The following is a 20,115-nucleotide window of genomic DNA, read 5'->3' as shown; positions in this document are numbered from 1 at the left end:
GAAGAGGGGTGACTCTTTTCTGTAGAAGCCTGAGGGAAGGAGATTGTTGGGCCGAGGCAGCATTGTGAGAGTTTATCAGGAGGCTGTGACAAACTGTTTTAAGTTTTTAATTTTTAATTTGAAATAATTTCAAGTTTACAGGATGGCTGCAAAAATAATACAAACCCCATACAGAGGACTCCAACATACCCCCACCCGCCCCACAGATCTACCAGTGTTAACATTTTGCCACATTTGCTATTTCTAACAAATTGAATTGTTTTTAACCACCTACAACATGCTAGGCACTGTTCTTGGGGATGTAAATACCAGGGAACAAACCCAAGATGTCACTTTTGTGGAGCTTACAGTCTGGGATGAGAACAACAAAAACAATCATAATAATGGTCAGTATTTGGGGTCATTTAATATGGAGCCAAGGATGAAACTAATTCTCAAAACAATCTCAGGCATTTGATACTATTATTAGCCCTGCTTTACAGATGGGGCAGGGAAACAGTAGCCAGGTGAGTGGCCAAGGTTTCAGAGTTAAAGCCGGTCCTTTCATCGCCATTGAGACTGACCTCAGGGCCTCCCAGACTCCCAACTGACACTAAATTTGGAAAGTATATTTCTCGTAAGAAAAATTCAAACAATACATATAAAACTCAAGTTTTCCTTGTTCATCCCCACCCCAGCAGCCTCTGCCACAGAAAGCTCTCCTTTCGTCTTTTTTTCTTGTGCATATGCATGTACTATATAAACATGCACATTATTTTTGACATCAGTGGCTTCCTATTTGTACTGTTTTATAACTCCCTTCTTTTCTCTTAACAAAATGTTGTGAACATCGTTCCCCATTGTACATCTAGGTCTACTGTGTTCTAACTTCTGCATAGTGTTTCACTGCGTGGATGTGTCTAGTTTATCCTTTCAGTGTCCCAGAGAGAAGCATTCGGGTGTTTCCAATTGTCTGTTATTACAAACAACGCTGCCATTCACAACTTTTCCAAAAGCTCCGCAGATATTCCCACTGCAGGTTGGAAAGTTTCTTCTGGAAGGACCCAATGTGATGAAACCAGCGACAAGCACTGCTAACTGCCACTCGAATGGTAGCCGCTCAACGTTCGGACAAGATCTGCGAAAAAAAAAAAAAAATTCCGAAGATGGTTTTTTTTTCTAGAGAGAAGGTGAGGCAGTGGACTCCCGCCAGGGGTGGGGTAAACAAAAGAGAACAAAACAAAGCACCGGAACTTCGGGTCTTAGAAAAACGAATCTGTCTTTAAAACGCGTTGGGTCCTCTGGGAGTTGTAGTTTTTCTGGCCAACGGGGCAGCCCCGCCCCCCGCTTCCCAATCTGAGGACTCACCGCCTTTTAGGAAGCCGCTGCCCTGACCCTTGCCCATGAGCGAGCTCGGACCTGGTCTTTTGGGGAGCACAAGCCAGGGCCGGCGGAAGGTCGAAACTACATTTCCCAGGGTGCGCCGCGAAGGGACGCCCCGCCCGGCGAGAAAGAGCCGCTCCGCGGAGCGCCGTGCGGAGGCAGGTATGTCGAGCTGCGCGGGTTCTCGCGGGTTCCCCGCAAACGTCACCCCGGGTTTCCGCCGGTTCCCGGGCCCACGTCCCTCCCGGAGCCCCGAGTCGGGTCGTGGGGCGCCATCCACCCGGGTTCTGACCTGGAAGAATTCATGGGAACTCAGCGTCGCTCAGGGCGCCCACCTGCTGCCGGGCGCCTGCTGGTCCCGCATGCCCTTTAACCTGGGTCTCAGAACGCGAGCCCCGGGACCTGGCCGGGGCTGCGCAACCCTGGGGCGCTAGGGACGGGGAGGGATAAGGGCCCCGGTGCCTTCCCTGAAGCACATCAGTCTCTGGGTGCCACCGCTGCTTTAACTTTGCTTTAAGGCCGCTTCTCCTGCCTCGCATTATCCCATCGGAGCTCAGTGTTGTCCACAAATCTCAGAAACATGCTGCTTGTGTAATCTACACCATGATTTTAATCCCAATCAGTTTCTTCCAGCCTGTTTATCAAAAGAAGGCAAATGAGGTCCCTCCGTGAACCTGTTTTTTTTTTTTTTCCCCTTTTAACTCTAAAATGTGCAAAATCCTTGCCCTCCGCCTCTTCCCAAAGTGTATGTGATGAGGCCTTATTAATTTTATGCTGTCCTTGGCTGCCCCCACCTCACCCCACATTTGGACAGCATATGGCCGAGTACATTAAAAAATATTTCAACTGGGCCTCAGTAGATGAAGTCCTGTTGAAAGTGGGCAGAATGTTGGCTTAATTAGAGGTCTGTATTCCAAGAGTTTTGTAGAGAGGTCAGGTATCACAGGGCAGAAAGTCTGGGAGATGCCTTGTTTCTACTCTCTGGTTAAGAGCCTGAATCTTGGAGTTGGCCACACCTGGCCTGCCTGTGTCTGACTGGGCGGGTTGATTCATCTCTCTAAGCTGCAGTTTCCTTATCTACGTTTAAACCCAACCCCTAGGGCAGTTGGGTGGTTCAAAGCAACTGCCGTGCAGTGCCTTTGGCCTAGCACCTGAAAATAGCACTGCTTGCCAAGGGTATCATGCCACCTTTTGTCTTCATCCTCAAATACTGTCTTGGCTCATCTGCCACAGGATATCCCTCAGCCTGGCTTGATTCTCCTAAGCCTCCCCTGAGTTTTTCTTCTTCAGGGGCATTTTTGACTCAGGATATTTCAAAGCCTTTGCTCCCAGCTGCCTCAGGGCCAGGTTAAACTTTACTGCTCCCTTTCCTGCTAGAGAGAACTATCATTCATGAGCCCCTGCTGTGGGCCACATATTTAAAATCTTGTTTAATGCTGACAGAGTCTTAGGAGGTTGGTATCTTTGAGCCTGATTTTCAAATTAGGAAACTGAGGCTCAGAGAGGTTAAGTAACCTGCCCAAGATCACATAGGAAGAGGCCAAGACAGAGCCTTGGGATATGATTCTTGTAGAGTACAGTTCAGGTAGGATTGCCTTTTTCCCCTCTGGTCATGACCTGTCACCTGGTCATGACTTGTCACCTGCTGTGTCTCTCAGCCACAATGCCAATGCCAGGACTGAGACTGGGCTTAGTCCTTCTGGGCTATTTGACTCTGCTTGGGGCATCATCTCCTTTGTGTGGACTGACTATCATCCTCGGCATCATCATCTGGATAAGAATCCAAGCCACCCAGATCCCAGTCATGGCTGCAGTATCTACTAACTGATTGGTCTTGGGCAAGTTATTTAACTTCCCTGGTTTCTACCTTGGTGAAGTGGAGATAATAACACTTACACAGAGATGTTGTAAGGGTGGAAGATACAGCGTCCCAACTATGGTCCTTAGTGGGTGAGCTCAATTCCAGGGGCTATTATTGTTAATTGCGTCCCCAGCTTACTGCCACCTTGTGTTTTTTTCAGGCTATATCTTAATAGCATGTGTGTATTGAGCACTTTACATATATTGCTTCTGTCACCACTGTCATGGCCCAAGAGGGCTTTTGTTGCCTAAGGACTAAAGAAATCACCGGACACGTTCTGAGACATGAGCCTTTATTATGGGGCTTACTGATAGGGTGGGGAAGTTGAGTCACATTGCCCTGAGATCAGGAGCTTCTCTGAATGGATTCAGGAGCTGCTCTGAATGGTGGCAAGTTCAGAGCTCAGCATGGAAATAGTCTGCCCTTTGGGGGTCTGAATAAGCTGGTTATAAGGAATCGACATTCCAACGGGTATGAGAGCATAAGGTGGGCTTGCAACGTAGGGAGGGATTGATTGTAATCAACAGGGAGGAGGGGACGATTATAGAGTATCTTGTAGATAACAGTATCTCAGGGAGTCTCACGGAGGAGGTAGTTACAGAGTACATTTAGCGCTGGACAAGGAGAATAAGTCAAACATTAACTGTCCTAAGTCAAGCAAACTGCTATGTGCAGTCTTCCAGACTCATGGGGACCCAGGGTTCCTGCAACCACCTTCTGTTACCAAAACTTTTTTTTATCGCCCCCAACAGAAACTCTCTTCCCTTTAAACAATAACTCCCAATTCTCCCACTCTCCTCTACCTCTGCCCCAGCCCCTGGCAACCTATAGTCTATATTCTGTCTCTATGAATTGCTTATTCTAGGTATTTAACACATAAGTTTCTTCTTCTTTAAGGATAAAGATAGTGCTTCCCAAACCTTAGATTAGAGGTTCCTACAGTGACTCTTCTTTGACCATCCCAAGGAGGGATGGTATTACACTTCCTGTGCTAGTTTGGGTCCTTGGAGAAGCAGACACTAAGATGGAGTGATTTATTGTGAAAGAGATTCATTGGGGGAAGAAACAGAGGGGAGGAGTTGGAGGAGGCAGGGAGGGCTGTCTGAGGGTGGTGCAGGTTTGACCCCTGGGAAGGAAGGAAGGAGAGAGGAGGGGTGGGGAGGGAGTCTTGGGCTACAGTGCAGTTCTCAGGAAGCTTCAGCCAGGCTGATGGGGAGTCCTGGAGCCACAGTCACCTGTCTGAGGTGTCCTGAATCCTGCAGGACTGGCCCTGCCTTGCTCTCCCTGCTGCGCTCAGTCACCAGCTGGAAGCAGTTGGGGGAAGGTGGCTGCTGTGTGTTCGAGGTGGTGAATTCAGAGTGTGGCAGCTGGGGCCGCCTGTCCATCACATTCCTGCTGCAGGAGCCCTGAGGGTTAGTGGTGCCCAGGGTTGCAGCGAGTTGGTGCCCAAGCTTGGGCATCCCGGGGAATGCTTGTGTCCTCGAGTGCCAGGCCAGGATCACTAGCTCAGATTTCCCCTCTGGATTTCCTTTCTGGATTGAGCAGGGAACGGAGCAATCTCTGTTACTGACTGAGGCTTTTTCTGAAAGCTCGCGGGAGTGTGGGTGTTGCTAATCGTGGTGTCATGTCAGCTTTAAACAGCCTTGGTGGCAGCGGAATCTGGGCTAAGAAGAGACTGCTGCTGAGGTTCCTGTTTCCTGTTGGCTTTTGGCTGAGGCATCGGCTGACCACTAGATGTTGCTCAGGCACATCTCAGATGGCACAAAGCCTGCTTCGTTGGTCCCTCTCTACACAGCTTTGGGGTCCGCAGGGAAGAGATGGGGGTGGGCTGCTTCCCAGGACAGCAGCTGGTGCACAGCCAAGGGCAGAGACCAGGGCACTGCTGGGGACACATTTACGGATGGTCTCAGGGAGGCTGGGGGCTGTGGCGTCGGATTGATTTCCCATCTGTGGGCGTGAGGCCTCCCTGTTGGGGGCTGGCATAGGGGTGAAGCGAGAGCTTTGGCCTCACCGTCTCTTCCTTGCTCAGAGGGTCCAAGGGGAAGATGACTGACAGGTGGTGGTGGGGCCACTCTGGGCTGGAGCCCCTGGGAGGGACTGTCCCCTCTGAGGTGTCCTGCTCAGGTCCCCTTTGACAGACTGGTGCATCCCTCCTGCAGCTGGGAGACACCTGCCCTCAGCCTAGGAGCCCCTCCCACCCGTCCCCAGCTCCCAGCCAGTGAGTGAGTGAACGATGAGGGTTTGTGGTACGGAAAGGGTAGCCCTTGCCTTAAGGTGGGCTCCATGCTGCTTCTCTCTTTCCCTCCAGAAATCACATGCACCCAGATTTTATAAAGCTAGACATATACTTATCATACGACCCAGCAATCTCACTCCTGGGTATCTACCCTAGAGAAATTAAATCATATGTTCTCACAAAACCTGCACACAAATGTTTACAGCAGCTCTATTCACAGTCGCCAGAAACTGGGAACAGCTCGAATGCATTTAGTGGGCGAATGGACAAACGGTGGTACATCCGTGCCGGGGAATGCTACTTGACAGTAAAAAGGAACAGACTATTGATATGTGCAACAACTGATGAATCTCAGAGTCATAATGTTGAGAGAAAGAAGCCAATTCAAATTACAATTCAATTACATTTCATTTATCAAACAATTTTGAAAAGACAGAACAATAGTTATGGAGAATAGACCAGTGGGTGCTAGCGGTTAGAGATGGGAGGAGAGTGTGATTATAAAAGGATAGATGAGGAAGTTTTTTTGTTTTTTGGGTGATGGATAGTAGCAGTGGCCAAAAGATTCTATACCTGTGTTAAAATTGATACATCGTACACCAAAGAAGAGTCAATTTTACTGTAGGATAATTAAAAAAAAAAAAATCACATATACCCTTATCTCTGTCTCAGGCAACTGCTCAACTTTGGCCAGAATGGAGCAGCCCAGGGGGGTTGACTGGACGGTCATCATCCTGACTTGCCAGTACAAGGACAGCGTCCAGGTCTTCCAGAGAGGTAGGCAACACCCCGTGCCCCCCTTGCCCCTAAAGCAAAACCCCTAGCCCCTCCTTTGTTATATACCGACAGCCCCAGAAGCCAGGCAGACCTAGGTTCAAACCCAGATGCCACCTCTTCCTGGCTGTGTGAGCTCAGGCATGTCATGTCATGTCACTGAGCCTCAGTTTTCTCATCTGTAAGATGGGAGTAGTAGTGCTCACCTCACAGAGTTCGTTAAAAACCTAACAAGCCACAACATGAAAAGGTAGAACGTCAAAGAAAGTAAAATAAGGGCTCCCGGTGGGCTCGCTCCAAGCGTGTTGGGCCAGGTGGGGTTGTTGGGGGGCAGGTCCCAGCCATGTTGTGGCCACAGAGCTGGAGGTGCGGCAGAAGCGGGAGCAGATCCCTGCCGGCACGCTGTTACTGGCCGTGGAGGACCCCGAGACGCGTGTGGGCAGCGGAGGAGCCACTCTCAACGCCCTGCTGGTGGCCGCCGAGCACCTGAGCGCCCGGGCAGGCTTCACTGTGAGTGCTTGTGAAGGGCCCCCCACCCCCGCAGGCCCACGCCTGTCCCCCACTCCTCCTGCTCCATGGCCCAGGCCAGTTCAGCATTTGACTTCAGTTTTCATATCTGTAATGTGGGCAGACTCATCTCTTCCTTGCCATCCAGGTGAGGACAGAAGGCGGGGCCAGCCTGTGTAGTGTTTTTAGAACGTCTGACTCTGTGTCACAGAGTCAGGCTTTCTGGCTTTCCTTAAAAACTTAAAGATCTTGCTGGCCCGGCTGTCATTCCCATGTGGTGACCATTTGCTGGAACTGAGCAGTGGCTGCCCCCTTTGGGCATGTGAGTCAGTGTCCCCATGGGCCCATGGCCCATGCACACCCAGACCCTTCACTTGTCACCTTGCCCGCATGGCATAAGGAGAGAAGGTGGCCCAGGCGTGAATGCACTCTGGTGATGGGATGGCGGTGGCAGGGGAGGGGATCACTTTGGGGACCACTTGCCTTCCCCAAGTCACCCAGCCAGCCCCACATTCCCGCCTGCAGCCTCCCCTCAAGCCAGGGAGCAGGGGTGTGGCCCAGTCTGAGGGCTGCTGGGCTCCCTTCTCCAGGAGGGTCCAGGGCCGCCACTTGCCTGCTGGTGGCCATCAGTCTGTTTCCCTTGGTACCTGAGTGGCTTTGTGTTGGGGAGCTTCCCTGGACAGGGGGGTTGCTATCCTCTGAGGGTGGATCCTCCTCCCAAACCCTCTGTTGACAAGGCCCTTCCCCCGACAGGTGGTCACATCTGACGTCTTGCACTCAGCCTGGATCCTCATCCTGCACATGGTAAGCAGCGTTCGGGCAGGGGCCCCGTGGGAGGCAAGAACCATCGCTTCTCAGGGCTGCAAGGGACCTTAGGGCTGTTGCACCTTTGTTCCGCACAAGGGTGTTCATTGTGCAAATCCAGAGGAATTGGAAGAATGGATCAGATCTAAACATACTAAAATAGGGAACTGGCTACATGTATACAGCATGGCCTCCTGATGGAATGTTAGCAACGAGAAAGGTCCGTCTAACCCGATGCATTGACTTTGGGCAAGTCACTTGGCTCTTCCTAGACGTCAGTTTCCTCATCTGTAAAATGGGGATGGCAACAGTTTCTGCTTCATGTGGACTTGCTGAGATGATCCACATAAATGCTTAATGCAGAGTTTGGTGCCTTGTAAGGGCTCAGGGCAGGCATTTTCATTGTTAAGTGAAAAATGCCAGCTCCAGAGGTTTGTATAGCATGATTTTTTTTTTTTTCTTTTATGGACATTTTATGGACCCACTTGCAGTTGTACGAAATAATACAGAGAGAAGCCCTTGTAAACTTTGCCTGATTCCCCCAGTGGTAACATTTTGCCAACCTCTAGTAAAGTACCACAGCTGGGGTAGCGACATCGATAGTGTCCCCCATCTATTTACATTTCCCCAGTTTTACTCGTACTCATTTGTGTGTGTCTGTGTGAAGTTGTCTTGTCTCCACCTTTTCAGAGTAATCCCATTTTTCTAATAAGGATTTTTTTAAAGAATATATCAATAAAATCTAATAGGATAGACCTAAAAAATCAGCGCAGTGAGTATTATCTTGGAGGGATTGTTTTTCTTTTTGCAGAGGTGTGTTGTCTATTTTTTTTTGTAATGCTCACAAAATTTAAAAAATTGTAAGAGAGAACCCTAAGACGATACTTAAAAAAAAACCCCGCAGCTGGCTGGCTTTCTGCCCTGGCCCAGCTACTGCAGTCCCCGAGGCCCCGCTCACCAGCCCCTGCTCCCGCCCCAGGGCCGGGACTTCCCCTTCGATGACTGCGGCCGGGCCTTCACCTGCCTGCCAGTGGAGAAGCCCTGGGCCCCGGTGGAGGCCGTGGTCTGTAACCTGGACTGCTTGCTGGACATCATGACTCACCGGGTGAGGCCTCTTCTCAGCGGAGCCGTGTCTCCCTGCTGCCCACCAGCTCAGACCATGCTGGCTCAGCCTGGGGCACCCGGGGGGAACAGCTGTGGTGGGTGCCCGGGGTTAGTTGGCTAATGTTGGCCATGCTGGGGGCAGGAGGGGTTACGGGGTGGGGGGAGGCGCTAGCATCAGCACCCCAGGTCTTGGGAGGCCCCTGGTACGTGCTAGAGCCCACAGAACTTGTCTGTGAGGGATCAGAAGAAGGGCTGGGCCAGGCCACCAGCTGCGTCCTCTCTCCTCAGCTGGGCCCGGGCTCCCCGCCAGGTGTGTGGGTCTGTAGCACCGACATGCTGCTGTCTGTTCCTCCAAACCCAGGTGAGCCTGGGACTGGCCTGGGCCTCCCTTCCCTGGCTCTGCCTTTTCTCCCCTCCCTGTCTCTGGGCCAGCCCCATGGCGGGTCCCAAAGGGAAGCTGTAGGGTGAGGAGAAGAAAGCAGGACCAAGAGGGAGGGCAGGGTCCTCTGTCTGCCCATACAGGGGAGATAACCAGCTCCATCCCTTCTGCCCCCCAGGGCCTGGTGGAAGAACTTTGGGAAGGGGGGTGGTTCTCTTTCTCCCAGAAGAGTGCCCATTTGGCCTTGGAAACCCCATTTCCCTCCTAGAGGTGCTGGGACTTCCCAGCCCTGAGCTTTTGCCTCCTCCTTCCCGGGGACCTCCTGCCTTTGGTGGGGGCTCCCCAGAGCTTTCTGACTGCCCCATCCCACAGGGATCAGCTGGCATGGGTTCCGGGGAGCCAGAGTGATTGCCCTTCCGGGGAGCATGGCCTATGCTCGGAAACATGGCGTCTACCTCAGCGACTCGCAGGTGGTGCCCCTGGGGGCAGAGGGGGTGCTGGGCAGGCCTGGGCAGCCTTCCAGGCCTGTGCTGGGGCAGCCGCTCCTCTTGCCCTGGTTTTCTGGCATGCTCTTGATCCTGGCCACAGCTCTTGCACTTTCTTATTCTTTTGGCAAACTTGGACTGCACACTGCAGCTGAGCCCTGTACTCAGGCTTGGAGGCTGTGGAGACATTTCAAACCTGCCCTCTGCCCTCACAGGGTGGCATTCTGGGGGCACTTTTATCCCCAGGATGCGTATTCTGAGTTTTCATTTAGAGAATACCATTGCTGACTCCTGTGGCTGTGTCCTTCTTCGTGACTGTCTCTTGCTCCTTTCCCTGTTTTCTCTCCCAACACAGGGTTTCGTTTTGGACATTTATTACCAGGGCACTGATGCAGAGATTCAACGGTGTGCCAGGCCTGACGGGAGGGTGCCACTGGTATGGCTGCCCGGCCCCGGGTTGGGGATCTTTAGAGACCCTGAGGGGTGGAGGAGAGAGAGGGTTTGGCTTCCTGCCCAGGGCAGAGCCCCACCCCTTTTAGAAGATTTCTAGGGCGGGCTAGAACCAGAACCTGAGGAAGGTCTAGAATTGGCTTTCAGGGGCCCAGCTGGAGCCAGAATCTGGGAGGAGCTAGCCTTGGAATTCAGGGGGTTGTTCTGAACCAAAAAGCTTAGAACCAGGGTCTGAGCAAGATTAGGGAAGGCAATGCAGAGAAATTCTAGCACCAGACTCCAGGGAATGCTTTTGAATGAAGAAAAAGGATAAGAGTGATAGGAGGCGTCTGGGCTTGGACGTCTAGGGAAGGTAGAGAAGTGGATTTGGGAGGATGCCTGAAAATGGGGGTGGGGTGGGGATCCCAGAAGGTGCCTTCCAAGGGGCCCCTTGGTGGGACCTGCTCCCATAAGTCTGGGGTCTGGGTGCTGGAGTGGCTCAGAAGATAAGTCCCTCCCTGCCTGCTATGGCGAGTGGCCTCGCTTGGCCCATCTCCATGTACCCGCCCTGGCTCATGCTCAAGCCTGGCCCCTGGGTCCCCCAACCTGACCCTTGTGGGGGCTCCCCTCAGGTCTCTGGGATTCCAACCTGACCCTTGTGGGGGCTCCCCTCAGGTCTCTGGGATTGCATTCTTCTCTGTGGAGACAGCCGAGCTCCTCCTGGCCACCCATGTGAGCCCGCCCCTGGATGCCTGCACCTACATGGGCTTGGACTCCGGAGCCCGGCCTGTCCAGGTGACAGTGGTGGGGGTTGGGGGGCCCTGGCCTGGAGGAGAGCATCCCAACCCTGACCCGGATGCTGGTGACCTGGCTGTGTACCTCAGGCTTGCCCCTTCCCCTCTCTGGTTCAGCGTCTCTGGGGATGGGACTGCCTCAGTTCAGCTTGGAATGGTGGGGCCCAAACCCTGCCCCCCAGTATCTGTTTCCTCCCCCTGCCCCAGCTGTCTCTGTTTTTCGACATCCTGCTCTGCATGGCCCGGAACGTGGACAGGGAGGCCTTCCTGGCAGGGCGGCCCCCAGAGATGGGGCAAAGCGATGTGGGCATGGCGGGTTATCTGCAGGGCACCCGGGCCAAGCTGTGGAGGGAGCTCCATGACCAGCCCCTCACCATGGGTGCGTACTGCCTCCCGGCTCCTGGGGTGGGGGGAACGTGGGAAGGAGGACCCCCAGAAAGAGGCTATCCTCTCCTGGTCCCCGGGCTCTTGGACCAGGCAGCCCAGAGCTGGGACTGGACAGTAACCCTGGCCTGATCCAGAGCACTCCTCGAGACGTAACTCTTGTGCCTTCTTCCTTTGGTCTCATTTCTGCCTCTAGCTGTGTAACTTTGGACAAGTTGCTGAACCTCTCTGGATCTCAGCTTCTCCTCCTAGAATGTCTGCTCTCCCTAGGCCTGACAAGGATGTGGATGCTGGCGGAGGCTGGCCTGACACCAGGGCCGCAACAGGCAGGGGTTGGGGTCAGTCCTCATGAGGGGTTGGGGTCAGCACTTGTGTCTTTGCAGCCTTTGTCTCCGACGGCAGCTACACCTACCTGACTTCCTCAGCCAGTGAGCTCCTGTGCTGCCTCACGCTCCCTGGGGCCCCCACAGCCCAAATGGTGCACTCCCAGGTGGAGGTGAGACCTGCCAGGTGCCTGGGGTCAGGTGGGGTGTGTGCTTGGAATTGCCATGCTTGGAAGAGATTACGTGAGTGTACGTATTGCCCTTAGTCCCATTTTACAGATGAGGTGCTAGAAGCTCAGAGAGGTCAAGTAACCTGCCTAAAGCCATAGAGCCCGTAAGTGGCCAGCTCAGGATTCTAAATCCAAATTTGCCTCCTGGAGATGCTAAAGGGGACCCTATCCCACTGCTTCTGTGACGGCTGCTTGGGGAGACAGGTGCACTTGAAGTGATGGGTCTGGATTGCAGGGTCCGTGCCCTGGTGCTGAGGGGCAGGTAGAGTTCCAAGGTGGCCCCCAGGGCAGTGGGCAGGAGGTAGCTAGACAGGTGGGGCAGGCTTTCTGGAGCTGTCAGCTCGTGGGCCTCCAGCACGTGGTTCAGATTTGCTCTGCAGGAGAGTGTGGGGAGAGGCTGCCCCACAGTGGGGGCAGCATGCACCAGGCTGGGGGGAAGGGGTGGGAACGGCCTGAGGCTGAGAGGGATCTGGCCCACCAGAGGGTATGGGGAGCAGCAGGTCCCCTGGCCGAGGCCTTGATGCCCTCGCCCACATGCTCGGTGGGGAGCGGGGAGGGGAAACCCCTGCCTTGGCCCTCACCCCTTTCCTCTCTGGTTTCACAGGAGCCGCAGCTCCTGGAGGCCGGGAGCTCCGTGGTCAGCTGCCTGCTGGAGGGCCCTGTCCAGCTGGGTCCTGGGAGTGTCCTGCAGCACTGCCACCTGCGGGTGAGGCCCAAAAGCACAGACAGGAGGGAGGGCAGGGGTAGGGATGCAAGGGGTGCATGTTGGGGGGTGCCTGGGGCTGTACTGCTCACCCAGATGCCTGCCTTCTCCCTGCCAGGGCCCTGTAAATGTTGGCTCTGGCTGCTTCCTGAGTGGCCTGGACACAGCCCAGTCCGAGGCGCTGCACGGTGTGCAGCTGCATGATCTGGTTCTTCAGGAACACCATGTGCGGCTGCATGGCTCCCTGGGCCGGGTCTTCACCCTCTTTGGGCGTCTGGACAGCTGGGAAGTAGGTGCCTGCCCTATATCCCCCATCCCCATCTTCAGCTTTTGGGAGTCCCCTGGGGGTTTCCTGTCCAGCTCCCACTCCACTGCCGGGTGTCAGAGGACACTCTGTGCGCTGGCCCGAGGGATGAGCTGTGAGGAGGGCATGGCTCAGAATCTCAACAGGCCCTTTCCTCCCTCCTCGTGCTCTGCCTGGTGGGCCCGGTGGGGACTTTTATCCCCATTTTACAGACTGGAGCCAGGTTCAGAGAGGGGAGGTGATCTGCCTTGGGCCACACAGCCAGTTATGGTGGATCAGGCCTGGAACACAGGATTCTGCTCCCAGATTCCAGGCACCTGGGTAGGAGTGTAAAGTTCCCAAGGCTTGAAGTCATGTTTCAGAATTTGCTCCAGTGTGTGTTCCGGGCTCTCTTTCTGTCCTCATTTGACCACCTCCTGGCCCACTGCCCTTAGTATCCCTAACCCCCTTCTCAAGCCCCTACAGCCCTGACTGCTTCCTCCTCTTCCCCTAGAGACAGGGGACGGGCACATATCTCAACATGTCCTGGAGTGACTTCTTCCAGAAGACAGGCATTCGGTAAGGTCGATGGCCCTGCAGGCCCCTGCAGGCCTAGACAGCCAGGTGGCTGCTGCTTCCAGGCTTATCCCTTCCCCTGACTCAGAGCAGTACCCAGGCCCCTTACCGTCCCACTGGGCCTCAGGTAGTTTTGGGGTAATCTGATTCTACCCAGCACCCTCCACCTGGGCCACCCTGTCTCTGTCTGTGCTCAGGCTTTGGGGTTTTTGTTCCGGAGCCTGGGAAAGGAGCCAAGGCAGCTCGGCCCCCCCACCTGGGTTGCCCCACTTGTGCTGCCTGGTGATGGGGGTGGGGGAGTTGTCCTGTCCCTAGTGCCCCGCTGAAGGCTTCCTCCGACAGGCAGGTCAGGGAGTGCTGAGCAGGCAGAGCCTTTGCTTCTCTTCCCCTCATGTGCCTCTCCCCACATCAGAGACTGGGATCTGTGGGACCCAGAGACGCCCCCTGCAGAGCGTGGCCTTCTCAGCGCCCGCCTCTTTCCCATGCTCCACCCCTCGAGGGCCCTGGGGCCCCGGGACTTGCTGTGGATGCTGGACCCCCAGAAGGATGGGGGCGAGGCCCTGCAGGCCTGGCGAGCCGCTTGGCGTCTTTCCTGGGAGCAGCTGCAGCTGTGCGTGGACCGGGCTGCCACGCTGGCTTCCCGCCGGGACCTGTTCTTCCGCCAGGCCCTGCATAAGGTGCGTCACGTGCTGGAAGCCCAGCAGGACCTCAGCCTGCGCCCCCTAATGCAGGCCGCTGTCCACGAGGGCTGTCCTGGGCCTCTGCTTGCTACGCTGGACCAGGGTAAGTGCCAGTCATTAGTGCTGACCACCAGACCCAGGGCCAGTGCCCTGCCTGCCCTCTGGGGAGGTCAACCTGAGAGGAGTTACAGGAGCTGGTTTGACCCCTGAGCTGAGCTTTTAACCTGAGTGAGCATCCTAGAGGTGGGGTAAGAGGCACACTTGGGCTAAGGCTGGCAGGATGAGAATTTTGCTGGAAAGGGGAGTGTATTCACAGGCAAGGATACACCTCAGGCCAAAGCAAGGAGTTAGGAAGGTCCTGGAGTGTCGGGGACCTGTTCAGTAGCTGCCATCTCTGGGGGCAGAGGGCCACTCCCTGGCTGGCCCTGACTCCTGGGGCCCTCAGTTGCAGCTGGTGCGGGAGACCCTGGTGTGGCAGCACGGGCACTGTCCTGTGTGGCGGATGTACTTGGCTGCATGGCAGAGGGCTGTGGGGGCCTACGGAGCGGGCCAGCTGCCAACCCTGAGTGGCTGCGGCCCTTCTCGCTCCTGGAGGGTGGAGACCTGCTGAGAGGCGTGGAGGCCCTTGCCCAGGAGCGGGACAAGTGGCTGAGCAGGTGGGTGAGAAGCCCTGGGCCATCCTTGTAGGTTGAAGCCCAGAGAGAGGTGGGGATTCCCTCAGTGCAGTAAGATCCCCAAATCCAGGTAATCAGCCCCTAGCTTGGGGCTCCATGCGCCATCTTTCCCTCGCTCTTGGAAGGCCAGCCTTGCTGGTGCGCGCTGCCCGCCACTACGAGGGAGCTGGGCAGATCCTGATCCGCCAGGCTGTGATGTCAGCACAGCACTTTGTCTCCACTGAGCCTGTAGAGCTGCCAGCACCTGGGCAGTGGGTGGTGGCTGAGTGTCCAGCCCGCGTGGATTTCTCTGGTGAGCCCCTTGTGGGAGGTGGGGGGAGGAGAGCCACCCTAGAGCCAGGCTGGCAGTTCCCGTGACCAACTTAGTCTTGCTGAACTGCTGCAGGGGGCTGGAGCGACACGCCACCCCTTGCCTATGAGCTTGGTGGGGCGGTGCTGGGCCTGGCTGTGCGAGTAGATGGTCGCCGGCCCATCGGGGCCAAGGCATGCCGCATCCCAGAGCCCGAGCTGTGGCTTGCAGTGGGGTCTCAGCAGGACGAGACGGCCATGAAGATAGTGTGCCGGAGCCTGGACGACCTGCAGGATTACTGTCAGCCCCATGCCCCAGGTCAGGGCACCTGGATATCTGCAGGTGGGGATGGCACATGCAGCCAGCTGGGGGATGGGGATAGAGCCTCAAGATCCCTTCATGGTGGGTTGCAGGCTACTGTAGCCTGGCTTGGGGGGAAGCCAATGTGGTTGAGGGGCTCTGAAGGAAAGGGGTAGGAGTCAGCTTGCTGTGGCAAGGCATAGGAAGGTAGATCATGCATTGCCCACGTTGGGGAACTCCCTGTGCCCTGTAGCCTAGAGGCCCTCTTGTGGCTAGGGGATGGGCCATACACGGCTTCTGGGCTTTTATCCCACCAGCTGATCCTCCATGGTGGGGTGGGGAACAGCCGGGGGTAGGGGGATGTCTGCTCTGCCTGCAGACACCAGACCCTGCTGCTGGTTCAGGGGCCCTGCTGAAGGCAGCCTTCATCTGTGCTGGGATCGTGCGAGTCCGCTCGGAGCTCTCGCTGAGTGAGCAGCTGCTGCGCGCCTTCGGGGGAGGCTTTGAGCTGCACACCTGGTCTGAGCTGCCCCATGGCTCTGGCCTCGGTGAGCAGGCCCTTCCCGCTGCTGCCCTACTGCTTTTCAACTCCATCCCCACTTCCAGACCCCCTCCCAGCCTCTGCCCAATGATGAGGGGGTGAGGCAGGCCTGGGCTGGACAGTGCCATTTCATGCCTGGTGCTCTCCTCCATGTCCTGCAGGGACCAGCAGTATCTTGGCGGGTGCCACTCTGGCTGCCTTGCAGCGGGCCGCAGGCCGGGTGATGGGCACGGAGGCCCTGATCCATGCAGTGCTGCACCTGGAGCAGGTGCTCACCACAGGTATGGGACTGCCCCAGAGTAGTAGGGAGTCACCAGCACTTTCCCAAGGGCCTCTGGGGGCTCCCCGGGATTTGCAGGTGATTGATCTGCAAATGGCCACATAATTGTGCTGTCCTTAGAATGATCATAGCTGTCTATTTAATTACCAAGCACTGGTTCTGACCCTGCTTCAGTGGCATTCAAATTGAAATGTTTCTACTTCAAAGGAGCTGGTGTTTTATGAGCACCTACTTAGTGCCAAATTCTGTGATACACCCTTTATGTCTGTAAGGCACCTGTGGGCATCAGGTGCTGATCTCCAGGACTTGGCTCCCTCCCAGGACTGCCTCTTGGGGGAAGTGCAGGACAGAGCTGGGCTTGGAGAAGGGGACAGGACTGTCAACCTGCCCTTCTGGCTACATACTTCCCTTAGCCTATGATCATTTGTATCCACTGCCCCATGCCCCCAACCCCCACTCTGGCCCACCCCGGCCACATGGTGGGGCAGTGAGGGCTAGCACATGGCTATGATCTAACAGAATGTTACCAGCACCAAGCTTCTCTTTCCCCCTTGCCATTGTGGCCCCCTGGGATTGATGCTCGACATAGAGCAACCAGAGGTCTGCTTGGTTTCAGATCCCAGGGAGGTTGTTTACCTTAGGCTGCTAGGCCTTCTCTTCGGCCTAAGTGGGAAATTTCCCCAAAGACAAATGGATACCCTAATTAGGGTATCTTCTCCAATCACTTTGAAACCCTGCCCCCTCCTTTCACTGTAGTAACTCACATCCCATACTAAGGTGTCATCAGCAAAAGAGGCAGATGGGGAATCTTTTCAGTTTTCTTTTGAATTGTACCACTCCAATCCTTCATTTGGATTTATTTTTTTGAGTACCCACTCTATGGGGCCTTGGGAATAAAATTAGCAAAAATAGGGTCCTTGTCTTCAAAAGTTCTGTGGTCTGTTGGAGACAGACATTAATCAATAACCACACAAATGAATGTATAATTATAAGCTGTGCCAAATGCTATGAAGAAGAGGGGTACATTTAAGGAGTTCTTGACATTTTGGGTCCTAGAATACCACTGTGAAAAGTTCCAGATGCCTCCTGCCATTTACATTTTATACTTTAAATCCTTGCAGGTCCTTCCCCAGATATGGAAGGCCTGTTCCAGAACTATCTCAGGTGTTGTAATTTTTATATAGCTGCAAGGGAAAAGTGATCCATACCTTTCATTAATGGAGTAAGATGTAAACAAACCCTTTCAAGTTAGGTAAGAGATACTGGAATGCTTATATCCAACACAATCACTATCAAAAAGATGGGGTGCAGGGAGACTCTTAGGCTATAGGGAAAGTACTATGTACCTCCACCTCTGGCTGGGATGCCCCTAGAAGGAGAGAGGTTAGTGTAAAATCTTAATGTTTTATGTGGTTTACCCCAATTTTGGTTACATATTAGATCTGCAACAAAACTCAAGCCTTGTGAATTCCAAGCTTAGCTCCAGAGTGAACACCCTTCCCCTTACTGGGATCGTCCTTCCAGGGCTGGGGACAGAAGCTGCACAGCTTACTTGTCCCAGCTGGAATTGAGAGGAGCTGTTTCCCATGCTGGTCTCCAAAGGGGTGCAGGGCCGGGAGCTTGGGCTAGGGGTGTGAAGTTGGGCCAGATGGACTCCAATAGTGATAGGGCCCTGGGGCTCTGCAGGAGGTGGCTGGCAGGACCAAGTGGGTGGCCTAATGCCTGGCATCAAGGTGGGGCGTTCCCGGGCTCAGCTGCCACTGAAGGTGGAAGTGGAAGAGATAACTGTGCCTGAGGGCTTTGTCCAGAAGCTCAATGACCACATGCTCCTGGTGTACACAGGCAAGACCCGCCTGGCACGGAATCTGCTTCAGGTGAGCCCCAGCCCCCGGAGGAGGGAAGGAGGCAGATGGCTCAGCTGGGCCCAGATCCTCACCCCACCCCCACCCCCCACCATGGTCCGCAGGATGTGCTGAGGAGCTGGTATGCCCGGCTGCCTGCCGTGGTGGAGAATGCCCACAGCCTGGTGCAGCAAACTCAACAGTGTGCTGAAGCTTTCCGCAAAGGTGAGGTGCTTCCTGGAATCCAGGGGAGGTTGGGCCAACAGGAGTGCCTGGTTATAAGTGGGTCTCAGAGGTCAGGGGGCCTTTGCAGGCTTGGCACAGGCCCCAGATATATTAGGCCACTGGACAGGAACTCTCCTTTGGGAACAAAAGCCCTGCGTGTCCTCTCAGGTTTTCAGATCTAGGTGGGAGCCAGATCTCAGGCCAAACTTGCATCATGGGAAAGACCCTCCAGCTCTACCCACCAGGAAGCCAGTGGAGATGAGGCATAGTTCCATTGCTGAGTTCCAGGGAAGTAAGAGCTGAGTGGGCTTCCCAGGATGTGGCTACACAGTTCACTGAATACTGACTGTGTGCTGGGCACCAAGCCAGCTGCTTTGTGCACATTAAGCCTCAAAACAACCCTGTGAGATAGACTTTATCATTCCTGTTTTCCAGCCAGCACTGGAGCCCAGGTTCCTAACCATGACACTGGTTAAGTAGTGCCTCTTGGCACTTCATTCAATCTCAGATGGGGTTGAGTGAATGTCTTGGGCCAGGCACATCACTCCTCTCTGCCCCCCACCTCAGGAAGCTTGCCTCTGCTGGGCCAGTGCCTGACCTCATACTGGGAGCAGAAGAAGTGCATGGCTCCAGGATGTGAGCCCCTGGCTGTGCGGCGGATGATGGATGTCCTGGCCCCCCATGTGCATGGCCAGAGCCTGGCAGGGGCAGGTGGTGGGGGCTTTCTCTATCTGTTGACTAAGGAGCCACAGCAAAAGAAAGCTCTGGAGGCTGTGCTGGCCAAGACTGAGGTACGTGGGGATGTTGGTTATAACCAGGGCTACTGCTGTGAGTGCCCTGGCCCTGCAGCCTTGGTCCAACCTCCAGAAGGCCTGAGTTTTGCCCAGAGCCCTTTAAACACCTCTTGCCCTTTGCTCCCAGGGTCTTGGGAACTACAGCGTCCACCTGGTAGAAGTGGACACTCAGGGCCTGAGTCTGCAACTGCTGGGGAGAGAAGCCTCAACCTGATGCCTGTTCCCACGAGGCTCGTCATTCTCTGCGAGAAGGGAAACTGGAGCTGCAGTGCTCCCTCCCTTCCTCTCCCCACAGGAGCTCTCAGCCTCCTAACCTCCACCTGTCTCATGGCAAATCTGTTCCCAAAGGAAGCAGATCTCAACTTGGGCCCAGCCCTTTCTGGAGCCTGGTGAAGCACAGAGAGTGCTTAGGAACAGGATCATGACTCCTGGGCTGCTGGTGGCCTTGGCTTGGCCTCTATCCGTTCTGGACACAGGAAGAAGATCCTAAGTTCAATGTCTTGTGTGGCCTTTGCAAATACCATGGCCCAGCTTGGGCCTTGGCCTTCCTATTTGCTACCTGGGCACTGAGCAGATGGCTGGGAAGCCCTTGGTAAGGCCATCCCTGAAGAGACCCTGTGAGGCATTTCCTGTGTCGTTCTTAGGGTTCAGGCTCCCAGGCTGACTTGCTATGGTTTGTAAGCTCTCGGTATAGCCACAGAATTCTTTGAATTTTCTGAGGAGGGAACATTTTGGGGTTTGGAGAGAGGGAGGATTGGTGGCCCCTGGTCGAGTCTGGAGAGCTACCTGAGGACCCAGCTCTTCTCAAAGCCTATAGCAAGTAACAGGCACCTAATCATGGAGGCAGCCCAGGATCTGGCATCCTTTGCCCTACAGCCTCAATGATCCGTCCTCAGCTACTCCCAGTCCCCTCCAGCATCTAATTCTAGATGTTCCTTATCCCAGCTCTGGGCGTTACCTCCTTCCTTTCCACCCCCACAGGTCCAGGTAGCTACTTTCTCACCCTGTTCCTGGCTGGGGGGTGTGGTGTCACACAGCTGCTGAGGCCCCAGCTTTCACTTCTGATGGGGGAGTGAGGGTGGGGTCCATCCCCATGTCTGTGGCAATGAGGCAGTACAGTCCTGCAGCAAGTCCCTACCACCCCAGGCCTTAACCAGTGACAGTATGGACTGTGCCAAGTGACCCAGGGCTGTGGGCAATGGGTTCTCAGGACTGTGACATTCTTGGAATAAATTCACTCAACCTTTCAAGGTTATT

At 54.9% G+C, this 20,115-nt stretch overlaps 1 protein-coding gene across 2 annotated transcripts; it reads left to right on the top strand.

Annotated features, from left to right (window-relative positions):
• Positions 1 to 1,397: 1,397 nt before the first annotated feature.
• FCSK (fucose kinase) lies at positions 1,398 to 20,113 on the top strand. Of its 2 annotated transcripts, none has more exons than XM_037816228.1 (24): positions 1,398 to 1,524; positions 6,132 to 6,236; positions 6,592 to 6,743; positions 7,494 to 7,544; positions 8,524 to 8,649; positions 8,937 to 9,009; positions 9,400 to 9,497; positions 9,868 to 9,948; positions 10,617 to 10,736; positions 10,943 to 11,114; positions 11,503 to 11,615; positions 12,277 to 12,378; positions 12,494 to 12,664; positions 13,173 to 13,237; positions 13,647 to 14,017; positions 14,360 to 14,570; positions 14,714 to 14,880; positions 14,974 to 15,219; positions 15,582 to 15,725; positions 15,880 to 15,999; positions 17,685 to 17,872; positions 17,965 to 18,064; positions 18,632 to 18,855; positions 18,986 to 20,113. In XM_037816228.1, exons 2-24 carry the CDS (start codon positions 6,155 to 6,157, stop codon positions 19,070 to 19,072), a joined length of 3,264 nt encoding a protein of 1,087 aa, XP_037672156.1. In that variant the 5' UTR covers positions 1,398 to 1,524; positions 6,132 to 6,154; the 3' UTR covers positions 19,073 to 20,113. The 2 variants fall into 2 exon arrangements, with proteins under 2 accessions (XP_037672156.1, XP_037672158.1); XM_037816230.1 differs by having other exon boundaries at positions 1,399 to 1,524; positions 14,974 to 15,195.
• Positions 20,114 to 20,115: the final 2 nt, after the last annotated feature.

This window comes from Choloepus didactylus, chromosome 22 (genome assembly GCF_015220235.1).
Source record: "Choloepus didactylus isolate mChoDid1 chromosome 22, mChoDid1.pri, whole genome shotgun sequence".
Classification (NCBI taxonomy): domain Eukaryota; kingdom Metazoa; phylum Chordata; class Mammalia; order Pilosa; family Megalonychidae; genus Choloepus; species Choloepus didactylus.
The sequence above is the reverse complement of the archived record's forward strand: the minus strand, read 5'-3'. Positions and strand labels throughout refer to the sequence as shown.

Bases quoted from the DNA above. Each gene is read 5' to 3' on its own strand.
- FCSK (XM_037816228.1), top strand. From the start codon at position 6,155: ATGGAGCAGCCCAGGGGGGTTGACTGGACGGTCATCATCCTGACTTGC. The intron at 11,616-12,276 runs GTGAGACCTGCC...CTGGTTTCACAG, and splicing joins TGGTGCACTCCCAGGTGGAG to GAGCCGCAGCTCCTGGAGGC. The intron at 15,220-15,581 runs GTGGGGATGGCA...CTGCTGGTTCAG, and splicing joins GGGCACCTGGATATCTGCAG to GGGCCCTGCTGAAGGCAGCC.